At 42.0% G+C, this 18,770-nt stretch overlaps 3 protein-coding genes across 5 annotated transcripts in view; all 3 read right to left on the minus strand.

The window, feature by feature from the left end:
- tmem108 (transmembrane protein 108) overlaps positions 1-1,551 on the minus strand; it is a 57,688-nt gene extending 56,137 nt beyond the window's left edge. Inside the window, exon 1 of the mRNA XM_026179951.1 lies at positions 381-1,551. The gene's annotated coding sequence lies outside the window, so the exon portion shown is untranslated. The remainder of the gene's footprint in view (positions 1-380) is intronic.
- A 1,216-nt stretch (positions 1,552-2,767) lies between these two features.
- Positions 2,768-16,662, minus strand: topbp1 (DNA topoisomerase II binding protein 1). The gene is made up of 28 exons (XM_026179956.1): positions 16,202-16,662; positions 15,930-16,023; positions 15,702-15,836; positions 15,467-15,610; positions 15,204-15,385; positions 14,880-15,073; positions 14,619-14,795; positions 14,355-14,524; positions 14,056-14,219; positions 11,586-11,830; positions 11,123-11,457; positions 10,872-11,044; positions 10,272-10,483; positions 9,595-9,911; positions 9,315-9,500; positions 9,025-9,140; positions 8,415-8,538; positions 7,661-7,819; positions 7,408-7,504; positions 6,998-7,190; positions 6,425-6,648; positions 5,985-6,127; positions 5,650-5,743; positions 4,511-4,674; positions 4,142-4,270; positions 3,970-4,059; positions 3,432-3,593; positions 2,768-3,276 (listed from the first exon to the last, which is right to left on the minus strand). The coding sequence occupies exons 2-28, from the start codon at positions 16,014-16,016 to the stop codon at positions 3,148-3,150; spliced, it is 4,545 nt and encodes a 1,514-aa protein (XP_026035741.1). The 5' UTR covers positions 16,017-16,023; positions 16,202-16,662; the 3' UTR covers positions 2,768-3,147.
- A 554-nt stretch (positions 16,663-17,216) lies between these two features.
- dnajc13 (DnaJ heat shock protein family (Hsp40) member C13) overlaps positions 17,217-18,770 on the minus strand; it is a 31,521-nt gene continuing 29,967 nt past the window's right edge. For 2 of the 3 annotated variants that reach the window (XM_026179953.1, XM_026179954.1), the window contains one exon: positions 17,217-18,364. In XM_026179953.1, coding sequence (XP_026035738.1) covers positions 18,267-18,364 — 98 coding nt within the window. In that variant the 3' untranslated portion in view covers positions 17,217-18,266. The remainder of the gene's footprint in view (positions 18,365-18,770) is intronic. The other variant, XM_026179955.1, reaches the window with a different exon arrangement.

Here is an 18,770-nt window from a genome sequence, read left to right on the forward strand (position 1 = left end):
AAAAACTATTCCTCAATTACATGATGATTCTTCCAGAAAGCAACGCGAGCTCAACTTCTGACGATGGCATTTCCCAGTCTTGATATCAATATTCACATCGTGCAATGCATTATTGATGCTCTGAGCTGATAGGGCATGGATGAGGATATCTTGCAGTGACATGTTCTGCAGCACTGACAGTGATTTGAAGCCCAGACCTTCGTGTCTGTCACCGCTGCTCATAACTGCCCGGAAACCCTGAGCAGATTTCAACAAATCGGACGTTTAACATAATCAATAAGGGAGGTAAGAGCGATCAATAAAACTCGCCGGATGCGCAGAGCAGCTGGAGGGTGATGTGTGTAATCTGAAGTACAGGGATGAAGATGTAGCCGACTTACCTACTGCACAAGGTGCGCCGTAACGTCGGGCAGCCTGCTCGGCGTATCCGAGTGAAATGCAACCCAAAAGCCGCCGTGTCACACTTCACACCATCCGGGCGCACATGTTGCCAGTCCCCGCACAGAAATGTCCGAATCATGAGCTGCAGCGAGAAGCCAGTGGAGCCCAGGCAGCGGACTGCAGGAGCCGACCGTGTCGCTGTGGGTCCCCCGGCCCCTGGGAAGCGGCACTGTGCGTCCAGGCGCTGGACTACAACATGCGCAGGGCGCCACCCTTCGCTGGACCCCTGGACCCCTCTGCGTCCACCTTTCCTCTCTCAGCCCCAACGCCGTAAATAGCGGGACGTGAAGCAACCCCCTCCCAGCCTCAAGGCAGCGTAATCCGCGGCCACGGGTAATGGAACTGTGATCCGTGATCTCCCCTTAATGCTTGATGCGCAATTAAGAGGCGCGCAGGACGCCGGTGCCACCCACCACAGGAGGTTCTCGTGGTGAGCGTACGGACGGGGAATTTTAATGAGGACTGCTGCAGAGTTTTCCTCCCTGATCGCAGGGTCGCGCTGAAATCCCCCGTCCCAACACGAAACCCACAAAGTTAGCATATAGAAAGAGGACCGCGTGACGCAGTGAAACGTCAGTGAAGCTGAACTCTTGGCCAATTGCCAGTCAGCAAAGTGGGACGTTAGTCCACCTCTGTGGGACACCTGTTGATGGAAAACTGTTTCAGACATCCACACTTCCTGGAGCGGGACCTGTGAATATTAATATCGTTGTCGTGTCCAGCTGCAGAGCTCCGGGATTTTTATGAGCTGCAGTGGTTTAAGAAACGATGCGTTAACTCCTGAACAAAGTGTAAAAGAGAGAAAGAAACACTTAAAATCCTGCCTTCATTACTGGTTTAATAGACTTATTAGCAAACATTGCTTTTTAATGATTCTGTTGTTTACAGACAGATAAAATAAGTACATTACAGGCGTGATTTAGCTCTGTGAGAACATTTAGTTAATTAAACCATAACTAACTATTAATTTGATCTAAATTGATACAACACATAAAAACTAATAAATAAGCACTGAAATGTTTCCCATCACTGCTGAAAGTGTGATTCAGTGCAGGACTTATAGTGGCTCTCCACCTATTGAGGGCTATGCAAGCTTGTTCCCACGCTGATTGTTTTTTTTTTTTTTATTTATTTATTTATTAATTGATCGATTACCAAGTAGAAGTAGGTTAAAATTTCGTGTTAATCTCTCAAAAATCTTGAAATTTTGAAATAAAAACCCAAAATTTCCACTTCCACTGGCATTTATCTCCAGCTTGCATGTTCACAAAACTAAGACTCAAAATATGAAAATACAACATTAAATAAAAAGATGTAAGCATTACATAATTTATATATCGCTTCTATATTTAATTTTTATTTTTTAGAGGGGGGGGGGGGGGAGTTGCTTTATCTGCTTTTTTTTTTTGCTCTTTTGCCAGATTATGTTTATCATTATGTTTTTTTTAAACTTTTGTATTATGTTATTAGTTGTTAAACATCAGTGCAAAGTTACATTATACATGCCTTCCTCATACATTATAATTTAGCTTTGTCATTCTTTTATTAGTTGGGGTTTTTATTTTGGCAGTCTTCATCTTCCATATCCCTGATATTTAAGTCGCATATTGGCTATGCTGGCATAAAATTAACAGCAATATAAATTATACGATAATTTAACCCTTGCCTTTCCTGTAGGAAAAACTGTTCAAGGGTGGACTTGTTCACAGCTCACAGGTATGTGCGGTGTGCAAGAACAGGTCCTTTGCCCTATAATATGCAGCTTAATTAAATACGGTTTGGTTGTTACCATTAAAATTAGTTGGTTGTAAAATTTGAAACTTGCCAAACTTTGTGAGTGACCTTAAGCTGCCCTCTGGGATCTGAGTCATGTTTCCCTCCCTGTCAGGATTCCTCCTCTAATCCCACACTTCTAAATACTGAACCTGTGGGGAGGCGGTCAGCTGGTCCATCTATTACGAGGTTAAACCACTTAACCATCTTATGAGAGAGAACCGAGGCCTCAAACCTCAGCTGGCACGCTGGTATGAAGCAACACATCAGTGTACCAGAGGCCTACATGAACAGCGTAAACAAAATCTAGTGTTTACTAGACTGGAGGGGGGATCGACAGATGATGCAAATGGGCTATAACCAGTGAAGGGCAAGAAACATGTCAATTTGACCAAATTTGTCAGAGACTAAGTTAATAAGCTGCCTTAGGCAGGATGATTTCTCAATAAATACACAGGCAGGTTTTATTTTGCAAAAGAAAGAAAGTTAACAACACACACTTATAACAGGACATTTGGAAAAAAAAAATCATAGAAGGCTTGGTTAACCCCCCCAAAAAAATCCTAAACAATAAGTAAAGTTATTAAATATATAAATGTTAAAACAGCACTTGGGAGACTTGAGTTTACATTCTGCTGCTGAGAAATCAGACCTGAGGCATGCACTGACACACTACTGCCCTCTACAGGCCAGAGAGTAGCATCGCATGCAATTACAAAACGTGACTCAACATTTTCTGCAGACGTTCATTAACTCATCCATCACAAGCAGAGTCTCTCGGTGCAAGCAGCAGCTCCAGGGCGCTCTATGAAAAATGCAGTATTACAATACAGGTGCTACATTTATTTTATTTTCATACAGGTCATAAAAAATAGGGATTTTTTTTTTTTACAATCATCTTCACATTGTTGAAAATATTTAAGATATTTAACTTCAGTTCACACGGCTCTTTTTCAGCCTGGAGGTCTCTGCTGCTGCTTTACGTTTACGTGACGGTGTCCCTGGAGCTTCTTCAGAGGGAGCTTCAGTCAGGTGGTACAGCTCGATGGGTGGTGTTGGCTCCTTAAGCAAAGATGGGAAAAAAGGCCATTGCTAAAAATCCATCTTTAACATTCAATTTTGTGTGGGCTGCAACATGGAAGACATCAAACGTCTTTCAAGTGAGAAATTCAGCATCAGACTCAGCTGAGAATATATAAATGAAGAGCCCTGCTAACCTGCATGAGATAGTCTGCAATGTATTCTGGCTTCAGGCATGTGACTCCTTGTGAGGTAGCCTCTAAAACATCAACTCTGAAGTCTCCGGGTTTGAGTCGACTGAAGTCTGCAAAAAGATGTGTGGCCTCTTTGTACATGGATGGGGAGGGACCAGGAAGGACCTGCAGAGAAATGACAGACTGTGTGTTTGCTGTGTTTGTGGAAAGAAGTCAAATGAAGCAGACAAACGTAAACCCGCAAACAACACAATTCTTTCCTTCAGCATACTGCTGTGATGGTTATTTACCTCCATCTAAAACAACAGCCCCATCTTCTTAGCTCTTTTTTTTTCTCCTCGCTTTCTTTTGACTCACTAGCTCAGTTTTTATCAAGGATTCCAAATTTTACATCACAGACATTTCTAAAGATTATATCAAAAAATAAATATCAACCTACTGAAGCTGTTGCTGTTTTAAGACACTTTTAGGATGCTAATCTATCTTGGCTAAAGACTGCATGCTCCTGGATGTGTCTCAGAAAAGAAAAGCACTGAGAAACCTTCGCCCCGCCAGACTGCAGCAACCGCCTGAATCCCGATTCTCTGCTCTGGTCGATGTTCAGCATGACTGTCCATCCACTGAAGGCGCCCTGAAAAATACAAATGCCTGTTTATAGAACACAAAATGCCTCAGAGCCGTGGTTTTTATTGTGTGTATGAGCCTGCTCGTACCTCGTGTTCAGAGTGACCCTGCAGGCTTTTTCTCCAGCGCATGCCGGCTAACGCTAGTCTCTTTTGTTGGGAGGTGATGGAGGGCAATGCGTCAAGGATGGAGCTATTGCCCCACTCAAACTCCTCCTCCTAGATCACAGATTTGGAGATTTTTGGGGACAAGTCAAGAAAACCTTTTTTGTGGTTTTTATTAGAAGTGACCCGTTCCTTGTCTAGTCTAAAATAACAGCCTAAGATGACGGCTGTGTGGTGATACTTGCATGAAGGACTCTCCTTGAAAGTATTGGTGTTATCCGAGCGCTTATATTCCACATTCCCAGACTTTCTATCATATTTACGTGTGGCAAAGATTGCTCTTCGGATTCTGACCTGAATGAAGAGACCCACAGAGCGGCACGCCTCCAGGTACGAGCGGTGCAGGATCCATTTCCCAGCTGCCATCGCTGCCAGGTACTTCTCATTACGCAGGGGTGTCCCGACGATGATGTGTGTGCAGCTGGGGTCAAAAGACTGCTTATCCAAGACTACACCACCTACAGCAACAGACAGAGACAGAAAACTACACACATGGTACACTTGGCCTGTGCAGGGATTATGGCTGCAACACTGATAACTGAATGGCATGAAAATGCAATATAAATATGAAGTTTATCCTATTCCACTGACTCTATCAGACCCTCTGATAACATGTTTCCAGCACCATGGATATAGTCACCATCTGTGCACCTATTTTAAACTGGTAAACTGGTTTGGATCTCGAAAGGTTGGATCACAGCACATTTTCCATGACCTCACATGTGATCGCTGACCCCAGTGAGTATTTTCATATTCTACAGGTTGGAAAGAGAAGATGTGCAACTCAAAAACGGTGGAAACAGACTGGTCTTTCAGCATTTATGGCTGATGAAGTAAATGCAACATTATCAGTGTAGCAGACATTGGTTGAATGCAACTTTTTGTTTGGTTGAAACAGGTTTAGTTTTGGATTACGGTTTGCCAATAATTAGTGAAGATTAAACTCATGTGTAAGAGGACTGAGAATGCTTTACTGTTAGTAAATGACCTCACAGAGACAGCCAAACAAACACGTCTTGTAGGGGAAATGCTGGTAATGAAGTGAACTTTTAGCCAATATATGACAACCGTTTATTCTAACAACCTCAAACTCAACGCTGCACTTATTTCAGCTCCCAGCAATACACCCACCAAGTTTAAAGCCTAGCAGATGAACGGCTGTCAAGCTATTAAGCTAGTAAGATGCGCTGAGGCAGAAATACAGTGTGAAAGTTTTAATAATGATATAACTTGTCATGACCAGTGAAGATCTGAGTCATGCTTTTTTTGACAGAGGAAACAGTGCTGGAGGAACAACTTCCATATCCTGGAGGCAGATCCTCAGTTATAGTCATCAGGGATTAGCTCCTCTGACTTCCAGCCTCTGATGTGCTGCCTTTTGTACTGCAGCACGATGAAACAGCGTTAGATCGCTAATTAGATGGGAGACTCACCAAGCTCCTCTATGAGGTGACTGTAATCAATGCGCTCCTGGGGGCTGAGGGAGGACAGCTGAAATCTGGGAGGTTGTTTTTCTTCCTTCTTCTCCTGAGAAAAATAAACAACCTTTTAGCACTAGTACTTTGCTTGAAAGAGACGTACAGATTGTACACTGCGCAGTACAAATGATCAGTTCATTATTATGTAACTGAATAAGCACCAGCATGCAGCTGTTTGCGTAACGCAGGAAAGTGGAGAGAAGTGTTACACAATGCTGAGCAATTAAATTTCATTTAGACCAGATTAAAGCTTCACGTGTTGTTGTCAGTGCAAATTTCGAACCCTTCACCTGTGGTTCTGGTGCTACTGCGGGGTTGGCGAGAGGAAAAGCAATGCTGGGAGCTTTAGGAGTGAGGACGTCATTCTCTGGCTCCTCGGGAGGAGGCGTCAGGACTTTCTTGTTCATGTGCTGCTCAATGACGTCACAAGCAGCTGCGGGAGCGACAACGGTGAAATGTTACCAACATATCAGAAACAGTGTTTCCCTATTATATGCATACACAGACTTTAAATAGACCTGACACTAACTTGAGAGCTCTATACTAAGATGCACCACTTCTTCACCGTATCGCTACATCCTCCCAAAGCTTAGACCTTTCATTTTCATTTGCATGATTCACAGTTCAAAATCTTCTTTATCTGTCCAGGTAGGTGTAAACCCCTCTATGCATTAATTTAGCCCATTGTACGCTTTCAGACAGTTGGTGCAGCTGGATCCTCATTTCTTACCCATCTCTACCAGCTCTGAGTCCGTCATGGAGTCCCTTAGCTGTGGTCCGCTGTCTGCAGTTGGAGGAGGAGCGAGGGGCTCAGAGTGCTGCGATGGGCTTCCAGGCCACTGTAAATTATCAGCGAGCTTGGCCCTCTCTTCTCTGGCTGTGGGGTCATCCCAAACTATCTGTTCACTCTGGGATGGCTCTGTGTTCATGTCCATAGCCGCTTCTCGAGGAACCCTGAAATCACAACAGAGCAGTCAGCTATGTGAAGCCAAAAGAATACCATCTATGGTATTTATATGGTTTAGATCCTGAATTTAACACAAAAGGACTTTTCAAAGCTCAACGCGCCCCTACTGCTAACATAGTTCTGTAGGTAAAATGATGATATTTACTATTTCTTCTGCTGTCACCACAGCTCTGTACCCAAACATGCATACAGCACCTTCCACTTTTTTTTTTTAAACAAATAAAAAAGCACTTTAAATTTTTTATAGTGGACTCTGCAAAACGCCCTGAGCTGCTGCCAGATTCCTTAAGAGATTCAAGCTTCTTTTAGTTTTAACATAAGCAGCTTCTTTCATACCTCAGAGCTTCTAGAGTCCGTCTATTACCGCTCCGTCCAACTCTGCTCCCTTCGGGTGTGTGGGGGCCCAAGTCTGCCCCTCCGGATCCCATCCTAGCGAGCCTGACTGAGGTACGCCTCCCTGTCGTCAGTTTAGTGGCTGACATGATCTCCTGCAGTTGTCTTTGCAGGTTCTCTCTCATCTCTAGCGTTTCTAAAATATCAGGATAGCAAAAAATATGTAAAACCTCATATACAACCATGTATACTGAAGACCTTTTACTTCTGTGACAGGCTTGGTTTGTCAGGATTACTCCAGAAGTTATGGACAGATTTGCAGATTGGTGGTGAGCCTTGAGAGTCTTAGACTCGTTTCAAGTACATGCAGAAGCTCAGTGGATTTAATTACCAGCAACAGAAAAGACACTCACCCCTCCTTTCTGTGCTATCATTCATCTCTTCTTGGTCTGTGCTTCCATCACTCACACGGCGTTGGGTTGCAGCTTCTTGTGTGGGATTGTGCACAAACTGCGACAAAGAAAACTAAAGATCAATTAAACAGGAAAAGAAAGATAATTGTGACATCCCAGCATTAATTGAACAATACATCCTGATTTTCCTGAGAAATTCCATCCTAAACCAACACAGGTCCCCCACTAACTCTGACTTTCAAATCAGACCCACCTCGTCTTCCTTCGTCTCCCTGATGTCTTTGCGTTGTGTTCGTGTTACAGGTGGTGACCTCTGAGAGTTGCTGGGCACCTGGCTCAGGTTTAAACTCATCTTAGGGTTGTAGGTGAAAGGATAGAGAGACTCCGGGACGTGCCTTTGCTCATCAGCGCACTGCACAGGATGAAAACAGACACGTTACTGCACACAGTATTTATCTACACACCAAAACGTAACTAAATAAAACAATTATGAGGAGACACACCACTGAAACGACGATGCCTCTGAATTTACACATCAAAGACGTTTTTCATTTAGTATTCTGCTTTTGTTGATGAGATGCTAATTGCTTCCCCCGGGTGAAATGTTGCAGGAGAATACAAATAATACCCAAATGAAATCAATTGCATCTTAATGCAGCTTTGTGAATCTTTATGAAGACGTAATTTCTCTAAATGCTTGTTTAAGCAAAGGAAACAGAAGCATGTGGCTTGAACCTTTTATAGGCATGGTTTATGTGCTCAGGTTGAAAGAAACTAAAGACTGAATTGTTTCCTAACATGTGTGTGTTAATTTTCTGCAGATCAGCTGATGCCTGACTCTTACCCACTAAATACTGGGATGGGCTTCAACAGTGTACTGTGTTTTACACTACCTTATATCACTTCAAATAACACGAACACAGCATCACTTTCACACAGCAGACTTAATCAGCTGTCACAAATGATTAGAAATCAGTGAGAAAACGCTACACTACTGGGAAACCCACCGCCTGCAACCAGTACTGGGAGACCACATGGAGCCCTCTCTCCTTCACTCCTCTGTATTCCCGGGTGTTGTCCCCCACACGGCCCTGGTAAATGTAGTGTGTTACTGTATCGTCACAAGCCCACCTGAAAAGAAGTTAGCAAAGATATGTTTGTACCGTTTGCATCATATTTGCAAAAAATAAAATCAATTGATAAAGTGTTACTTTCCAGGACTTTCTTACAACATTGATGGGTTACTTTTTGATAATTCGTGATCAGTAAGCAAAACATTTCACCCATTCTTTGTACAGGTGTCATGATGATTTAGAAGCAGTATACTTGGACTTTGGCCTTAATCCTTATGTAAGCCCAGTTTATGGAACTGATTTATTGCTCAGACTTGAAGGAAATCAAAGTGAAAAACTGTCATTTCTAAAAGTCATATGATGAAAAAATAAGAACAAACAGGTAAAACCAAACATTAATTCTCATTCTGTGGTTTTAAAATGCTGACACTGGGAAAGCATGCTTAGCTCGAAATAGAGGGAGAGTGGCGACAGATAGAACCAGGATTTGAAAGGTTTAAAAAAATGAAATACAATAAAAATCTCTTAAGTAAAGTTTACAAACCTGAAGTCGGCTCCAAGCGAGGCAGCGATGGCGTTTAGTTCACTCTGCATTTTGCTCAGTTTCTTTCCCACGCAGACCACAACACCATTCAGGGGCCCGGCTTCTTTTCGTGGACTCTAACACGCAAACACCATATTGTTTTTGTCTGTCTTTCTTTTGAGTTGTTATGTTTGTGACTGGGAAATAAAAACCTGTGTGTACTTCAATCTAACACTGATAATCGCTAAGATGTGCTGTGGCTCTGTAACCACCAGGCTCTAACACATTTGTATAGCAGTACTAGTGTTTACCTCCTTCTCAGCTGTCTTTGCAAGCTGGGGACTGGCAGAGACTGCTTGCATCTCTGAGACATTATTGCGGGTGCTATTAGCCAGCGCTACTTTCAGGTTCCTGTTGATGACATCAGTGAGTGGAGTCTCAATCCTCTTCCCTGGTTTCGATGCCCCACCCGGAGTTTCCATAGCTCCAAGTGCATCCTAAATAATATAAATACACATATTTAGAGAAACATTAATCAAATATCAGCAAACATGAAATGCCAGAAGTGTAAGCTGCTCAGTGAATCCCAACCTTGACATTAAAAGAGGGTCTGAAGAGCTGGTCTCGGTTGAGGAAACGAGAAGGGGTGTCCAGCTGCAGGGAGGCCTCGTTCTGTAGTGGGTTCCTTCTGCCACCCTCCTGGTTTTGTTTTGGGGTGCTGATGTCCTCTTTGGGCTTCATCTCATCCAAAACAGATCGGAACACTTTGCTCTGAAAGCGGCCTAAATCCAGAGGAGTGACAGCCTTACCGCTCCGGGGACCCAACAAAGGGATTTCTGGAGAGGAACGAGCCGCTGGAGGCATAATCTGTTTCTGCGAACCACCTACAAAACTCTCTTCATCCCTCTCTGTGGAAGAACAAAATAAAAACAGCCAGTCTCATTAATAAGCAATGACACACTAGACAAACTTGAGTCTACAATTACATTTAATAACATAATGAATTTAATAAATTAAGCGAACTGGAACTAAAACTAAACTAAAATTAAAAACCAATAAAAACTAAACTATCGTTCTTATAAAGACCCATCCCGAGCCAGGAAAATCTCTGGTGGTAGTCATTAGCAATCAGGTCAAACTGGTGCTACAAATGAATGCCTCTTAAAACTCCAGCCAAACTCCATCATACGGTTTAATTTAATGTAATTTATATCGTGTGTTGAGAATTACAGATCATAAAACAGATCTAGCAAAGTTAGTTATCTAACCTGGTGAGGGTGGCAGATCAACTAAAAATCTTCCCTCCTCTGCTCTCTTCCCAGTTCGAGCAGACTCTAGTATCCAGTGCATGGTAACAGCAGGAAGCCCCCACTTCTTTGCTGCCTGGTACTTTGTGCCCTCGGGGCTCTGCAGCACCAGATGCGTGCTGGCCAGCATGCCTTTCTTCTGGTTGGCCAGGCGCACAAAATAATCCTGGACGCTGCAGCAAGGAGACACAAAACAAATTTAAAGATTTAACACACATATCTCCTAATGAGCAGCAAGACTGGGCTATAAAGCATGCAGCAGAGCAAGTGAATTTAAGTTACAGCAATGCACACAGGCCAGGGCAGCTTCTTCTTTTATTAAACAGCTGTATCATCCTACTGCTCAGGAGCACATACAGATAGAAAAATGTACAGAAAACAGAAATTCATCCTCATTACTGCTCTGAACACAAAGCAACTGGCTTCACATTGAGTGTTCATGCATAATAATGAATGCAAATACCAGCTAATTTAAAAGTTTAATCAAACGTTCCTGCAGTAGTTAATGTTTATGGATATTATGCCTAAACATAACGACTGGTGCATGTAAGGTAGTCATACTCGGCTCCAAGGTGCTTGGCAAGCTCCACCAAAGACTCCCTCTCTGCTCCGGTGAACTGGCTGACAGAGAGGACGCAATCTTTGAGAGGAAACTGTCCGTCCATCACTGGGACAGGAGTGAACAAAGGGTGGGAGGACAGCTGCAGGACACACTCCTTCTCCACACACATGACCTGAGGTTTAATGAGAGAAATAGGTCAATCAAAAGCATAAGGCACTCTCATAACATGGAGCACTATTAACAAACTTACCAGCCAGGTATCAGTGACCACCTCTTCCACTGTGGCCTCCACTGAGCACCCCAAGAGAGGGACCACAGCATAGTCTGCGACAACCCGGGAGCGGCCCATCAGCACTTTGCCTCCATGTTCTGTCACCAGCAGAGAGAGCTGTGCCTCTGCCTCCGTACCAAACCCCACAAGAAGGAAACGTTTCCCGAAAAACAGTCCTGCCTCGCTGGCTTCCTGCAGGGTGGATTCTGTCCCATTAGTGCGGTTTGGTACCCAGGATTCAGGTTGGAGCTCTGCAGTTGTACTAATGGACTTCCTGCTTTTACTCTCTGCTGGTGGTGGAGGCGGCATATCAACTGGAACACAAACGGATATGAGCAGCTGTACCAATATGTAAAACTAACCTAAGTCTGAATCTTATTCATTCAGCTGTCTTATACAGACTCTTGATCCCATACGAACACCGTCAGCAACAGATACTTACTCACTGTAGGGTCATCATCCATGTACTGTGACAGTAGATCCTCGTCTGCTTTCTTTCTCCCCGGAGTGCTCGGGCTGCCAGCAGGTGGACCAGTTGAGATCCGGGATTTGGGAGTGTGGTAACCCGGCACCACTACATCAGCTGGAGCAGGAGGCAGACAGTCAGGGTGGAGGTAGCTGGCTTCTGGGAGCAGAGTGCCCTTTGAGAAGCTGTCTATTAGCCACTTTACTGTTACTACATGGGGCCTGTGAATTACAGAGAGAACATAAATTATATATTAACCACATTATGTCTTAATTAGAGATGGCACGATACCACTTTTTTATGTCCGATACCGATATCATAAATTTGGATATCTGCCGATACCGATATGAATCCGATATAATGTTTTTTAATCAACAAAACTGTTTTTTAAATATCTTGCTGCATTTTGTATAAGTTCATACTCAAGTTTAAAACATCAACTACACTAAAGCTATTCTGTTATACCTGTATGCAAAAAAAATATTTCATAGTTCAGCAATACTGATCAATCTAATAAACTCAAACCTGCACCATCCTCCCTATTCTGGTATTTTAAAGAGTACTTAGCGTAAATATTAAGCAACCTAACTAATAGGGTTCCAACTCCCAGCAACAACAAAAATAAATAAATAAAAAATAGGGAACCACCCCTCACGCTCCACCTCATGATGCTTAATCGACGTAATCAACCTTAATTTGATGCAGTGTGAAAAAAAAATGCACAGAAATCAATTATTTTTCAAGAAATATTAAATAGATTCAACATCTTTCTTCAACAAAATTGCAGACTGCACAGATGGTACCTTCCCAAAGGAAAAAGTACTATAGCTTACTAGGGTATATATATTAGACTTAACAGTTACTATATACAATAATGGACTTCTATACATTTTACATCAGATTAAAACTTTGGGTGTAAGATTCAGATAAATATTAAATAATTAAAAGCTAGACATTTTAAATGAGAATAAGAAAGAAAATTATGTCTTTGTGCCCCCTTTTCCCTGTTAATGCCCTATCGGCCCCCCTGGCTAAACTTTGCTAGATCCGCCCCTGCACAGTTACCAGCGTCAGCTACGTAGAAAAAGATCCTCGAGTAGAAAGTAATATTACCGGTAAATAAATTCTAACAACAGCTGATCAAGCTTAAACGTGCTGCTGTTGTTCAGCCGCTGGTTTCCTCTTTCTGGTGCAAAGTGGGCCAAAAGCAAACAAGAGACACGGACTTGCGACAGAAAAGCCGATCAGCTGATCATTAAGCAGTTTCATGATTGAAGTAGCAGCAGGAGAGCGAGAGGCAGTCGCTAGTTAAGCTTAACGCAGGAATGCTTTACAAACATTCAGAGATGGACTTACACACTTGCTTTACTTCTCTCGGGGTAACTTTGTCGGAGATGAAATGCCGGGTTGCTAGCGAAGCTCCACATGCTATCCAGACCACCGACAGGTCCCGCATGCCACAGCCGCTCTATCACGTGATGCATACTGCTCCGACGTGCTAACGTTCTGAGGTGAGTTACGGCGTGTTGCAAGTTTTGTGAGGTGCTTTCGTGATATTTAATGGATCGGATTACATTTTTTATTTTTCTCCGATATCCGATCCAGTAATTTAGGTCAGTATCGGACCGATACCGATACGTAATATCGGATCGGTCCATCTCTAGTCTTAATCCTTGCCTTTCTTTTTTCATATTTGTGTTTTTAATTTTTTTGAGAATGCTGACATCCAAAAAGCTGGGATGTAGTTGAAGATTTAAGACCCTGTTCTAATGGTCATCAAACCACATTTTTATTGACCTATGCTGACAAAACTTGTCATTAAGGGTACAGGGAAGCTCATTAAATGTCATCTTTATGGGAGAAAGATTTAAAGGCTACATTGAAAAAGTGTGTGTGGAAATGTTAGACAGATAAAATATAAACTTTTTTTTTTTAAGTTTCAATTTTACCTGGATGATTGAGCATGCATCAAGACTTTTTTTTCCAACATTCTGTGTTTAAGAGCTGAGACGACCGACTATTTTAAAGACAAATGTTTCAGATTCTTGTTTAATATAAGATTTTAGCTCTTCAATGGTTACTTTGACTTACTTTTTGTATTATAATGAGTCAGTGGGTGATGGACCCATTTGCATCTGGACTTTTTTACTATAAAGCTGCTGTTTCAATACATGCAGAAAGGATATTAAAGTGGGCAAAAAGCGGCCACGATAGAGCTTTCACTCCTGGATCAAAGCACGCAATTCTCCCTGTTGCTGAATTCTGTTGAGAATTGGATAAACCTAGAATCTCCATTTCTCAGTGTGTAATAGCCTTTAGTCTAAATTATTTTGCAGTCCAACCAAACATATTTTGGTATGAAAGGAAACATTAGAATCTCCAAGTTATTGTATTAATACAGAGGATATAAATATCATGAAGGTTATTAAAGCTCTTTAGTTCAGACCTGTGAGTTGCTTTGGAAAGAAAATTATTGAGGTCCTGGTCCAGCTCGCCCATGACCACATGAGAGAGCTCCTCACTGGGTTGGTTGAAGCGCAGACCTCCTGCAGCATTTACAAGACGCCGTAACTTCTCCAGTTTATTCCCTGGCAGGCCACACAGATACAGCTGTGTGACATTTAACACAAAATGACAGAAAGCCTCAAGTTTATCATTTATAGACTCAACTAACTCCTACTACAGAATTGAAAGAGGAAATACATAAAATCTCTATAAAAAGAAAACTGCAGACCATCTACTTACCTTACAGCCATCCAATAAATCATCAGCAGGGCACACAGTAAGATCCAGACTCTCTATGGGGTCTGGAGCTTCCAGGTGGCTGACAGTGCTGTTATTGGTGAGAGCCGTGTCGTTTATTGTTCTGCTAGTGTTCACAGAAATGTTGCTCAAGCCCAACAGTGACGGACCCTCTGGAAATGAAAAACATAACTCTTCAATCATTAAAGACAAACAGGTTCTGAATTACTGTGGAAAACCTTTATCATCTTATCAAATGCGACTCACCATCCTTCTTGCTGGTAGCAGTAGGTGTGGAAGTGTGTGGTCGAGTGGTTTTTGAAGCATTGCGCTCCACAGTGTACCTGCTCTCATCTTGACAGTAGCCCTTCTCTATGCTGTCAAAGAGCCAGTGCAAAGACACGCAATACACATTCCACTTCCGAGCACACTCGTACTTCTGACCTAGAACCAAGTACGATCGATGACAATCAATGACGCACAAATGATGGCATTACATCATTTTTTTAAAAAATACTGGTGACTTACCTGTTGGTTCATTAACAATGAGGTGTGTACACTCATTCATTTTGAGCTGACCGGTGTAGTTGGCCCCATGCTGCTCACAAAGTCTTTGTACTTCTTTGCGTTCTGTGCTGGACAGACCTGTCACACAAACACTACAGCCACGCAGCACAGGGCAAAGGTAGTCCTCTAAGGGCAGGTCTGTATATCTGAAAAGACTGGAAAAGCAGTACAGAGACACCATTCATGTTTTTGTAAATGTACAGTGATTTAAAATGTGAATTTGTATCAAACAGGAAACACAAGTCTTCATTTAATAGATGTAGCCATGTAAATCACAGTACATACCTATCCTGTGATTTCTCCCAGCAGGCTTTAACCCACGTAGGCAACAGGATGGGTTTACTGAGGCTGGCTGCTACCAGGTACTTTTTACTGCCCACCTCTTCTGCAATCAGGTGTGTAACAGATACGTTTAGATCTGAATAGGCCCATCCACCCATGAGCTGCACCAGATCCATCAGCTCTTCCTGGAGTGTGAGAGAAGGTATGGACATAAACATGTCTCAGTGCTTCATATTTTATTAAAATGTATATAGCAGATCTCTTACCCGTATTGCTCTGTCCATACTGGTGCAGCAAATGGTGACATCAGCCATGGCCATGTTATAGACAGGCTTCTCTGCTTTGGGGACACAACGCTGTTGCTGCAGGCAGTACAACACCACCAGTGGACTCACTATTCTGCAACCAAGCTGCACAAGAAATAAAAAAAACAAAACAAGAGTCAATCTCTGATAGAGCCTCAGGAGTGACATTTCACTGTTTAAAAGTGTAGAGTTCAACCTTCTTGCAGTGAAGAAAGGCTGGAGATGTAAAACTGGTGAACACAAACAGAGACTTGTCCTTCTTATCCATGCGCAAAACATCATCTTCTGTGATGGTTTTCAAATATTTTTCAGATTGCAGCTCCAAAATGGCCTGAATAAACCGGAGACAAACATGATTACCAATTTGTAAAACAAAGAGACAGTAAACACTAGAAGAAAGACTGGACCAGGCAGTAGAGCTTACCTCATAAGCTTTGGCAGCACAGTCTTTTTTTGATCCTTCACTTTCCACAAACTTCACAATGAAGGCTACTTTTTCTGCCTTAGACATGGTGACCCTGTACCAGCGACAAGACCTGGCATTTATTATAATGGCTGTGGCTGGCCTTAGCAGTAGCATCCAAATATAAAATGATCACCTACAAAGATTAAGTTATGACTAAGCACCTTAAGCACCGCCATACATTCAACACAAGCCTGCTATTAGCTTAAAATAATAACTTACTAGTTACTTACCTTTAATAGAAGAGCTCAAGAGCGCCAGTAAAGACAGTCTGTGTATTCCGACGGGAATCAGTATAAACTCTGATTAGTCATATGAAGCTAGTTTTACCTTAGTGCGGCTTGTCAGCGAGCTGACGCTTGTGAAGTCTGTTGTCACTTTTTAGAAAGCCTACACTGACTTTATGTTAGCTGCGCAACATAAACTTGCGAGCTAACGTTCAAACCTGCATGTAGCTCAGTTACAACATAAAAACATCCAAAAACTACCACTGCTCATGTTATCGTAAACCAACAGTCCAACCAACAGTCCCGAGATATGGGTTTAACTAACTGACATACATTTTAAAACAATTTAATCGTAATAGTTTAGATATATAAATTGTGATCTTTGTTGATCGTGTTCGCGCCTTTGGCGCAACTTCCGGCGTTACCTGCTAATCTGACCGACTGGAGTGAACGTTTCAAAGGTTCCGCTACAGACATTAGAAAGCGAATTGGGGGTGATAAACTATATATTAATGTTTTAAAAATTAGAAACTTGAAAACTTCACTGAAGGGACCGTGTTTTTTTTTTTTAAATTCTGACATAAATATATTAAAACCGTTTTCATTTTTAGCACATTTTCCCTATTCACATTGCCCTCAATGGCAGCTGTATTGACAATTTTTATGAATTTCCTTGACTTACGGTCAGGCTTATGAGGTGAGACCTAGTCCCTAATTCATGGCATCTATGTAGCTGGTGTAATCCACTATAAATTCAATATCCACATCCGTGAAAAGTTATGGTTCTCAAATAGATTGACATAATATAAATGACATAACTCTATGAAACATTTGCACTTATAAGCAAACAAACATATTGCCTGAGGCCTCAAGTATATCACATTGATTCTTGTATAAAAACATTTAACTGCAAAAGTGATTGGATTGAGAAATATTTTGATACATACCCGCCCCCCTTTTCATCTCTCTCTCTCGCTCAACAGACTTAACATCTATAATTATTGTGAACAGAAAAAACAACTGTGGGTTCCCTTTTATTCTTAAAATTTTATGTACAAGTGTCAACTGATTTTTTTTTTTCAATGTACATTCAATATAAAGTTTATATACGTAATATTACATTGAACATTTCACAAATTGCACTAGTCTTTCACATAGATTGGTAATCAGAGTCAATGTCATTCGTCATGTCAGCAGAAGCTCATTTCAGGTGGTTATTATTCACTCATAAATATTCTAGTGCTTTTTGCATTCTGGGGGAGAGTTACTTTAAAAAATATGAGGCAGAAAAGGGTAGCCTTCAAAGAGAGAGCAGAATGAAGTATGAATAAGATCAGAGGAAAAAAAGGCTGGATATTATGAGAGCTCTGTGTCATCTTTGACAGAAGAGGACTGAAGCTGACCTGATCAAAGCAGACCAGAGGTCAGCAGAAGTCTAAGGGGTTAAAGTGGCATTTTCTTTTGGAGAAATAGGCCAGAGAAATCATACACATCCATTTCTTCATGTCCCGTGATTTTTTTTTTCTTTTCCACATGAGAATGCGTTAATATAGACAAGTAAACAAAATGTTTATTTCAGTGGTGGATAGGTCCTGTGCGCTTGTTCGTCACAAATGAGGCCTCAGAGATGTAAGGTTAAGGTAGCCAATCAGAATATGCCAAAGAGAAAAAAAAATTAACAAAAAAGAAGCCTCAGTCTTCCCATGACTGTCTAATGGAAAAAAAAATCAAGAGTAAAAAATATATTCATACAAAAAGTAAACTCTTCTCTGTCATTAGAAGAAATAAGAAAAGTAGAACAGAAACTAAACAAATGTGGTCATCCATTAAAACAAAGCATTTCTGAAGACTTGAGTGTCATTTGTAAGGGGCAAAGCAGAGTGACGCTGCAGGAGGTGTCGCAGAGGTTTTGGTGACAGTCAATGACGGCCCGCTCTCTCACTCGTCTTTTTTTCAGTTGTTTTGTTTTCCTCTCAACATCCCCTTCATGTGGGGAGCTGAACAGTCCCTCTCTGAGCTGCGGCCGTGAAGCTGCACTCTGGGTGCCTGAGCCTTTCAGTGTGCGTGTCCTTCAGCCTTGGTCTCCAGTGTCATTGTCCACAGGGGGTGGGACGTTGGGCATTACTGTGGTGCCCGTTCCTGCTGTAAGGTAACCTGCTACTCCTGGACCTACAATGACAGCAAGGCAGAAGAGACAGTTCAGATGTAAATTACAAGGATAGATGCAGGGCTAATGGGGAGCTAGAATGATGTACTACACACTAAGACACCAAGCATGGATGGGATGATCGCTACACTGGCTACAATGTTTTCCATGGGCTTAATTTAGTTTGACTACTGTGTAAACAACTAATGGATAATTTTCTAGAAAATCTGATTCTATTTTCTATGTTTTTCACTTGTAACTCTACATTTCAGCCTTTTAAAATGTGCTGGCTACATATTGCATACATAACACAAGCTGGCTGTTTTCCAATACATGTTGAGGATCCAGAACGGGTGTTAAGAGGTAATGAATTATTTTCAGTGTGAGTAAGATGAAATGGGTGGGAATGGAGAATGGCATGTGCAGCCA

Source organism: Astatotilapia calliptera, chromosome 9, assembly GCF_900246225.1.
Source record: "Astatotilapia calliptera chromosome 9, fAstCal1.2, whole genome shotgun sequence".
NCBI classification, from domain to species: Eukaryota; Metazoa; Chordata; class Actinopteri; order Cichliformes; family Cichlidae; genus Astatotilapia; species Astatotilapia calliptera.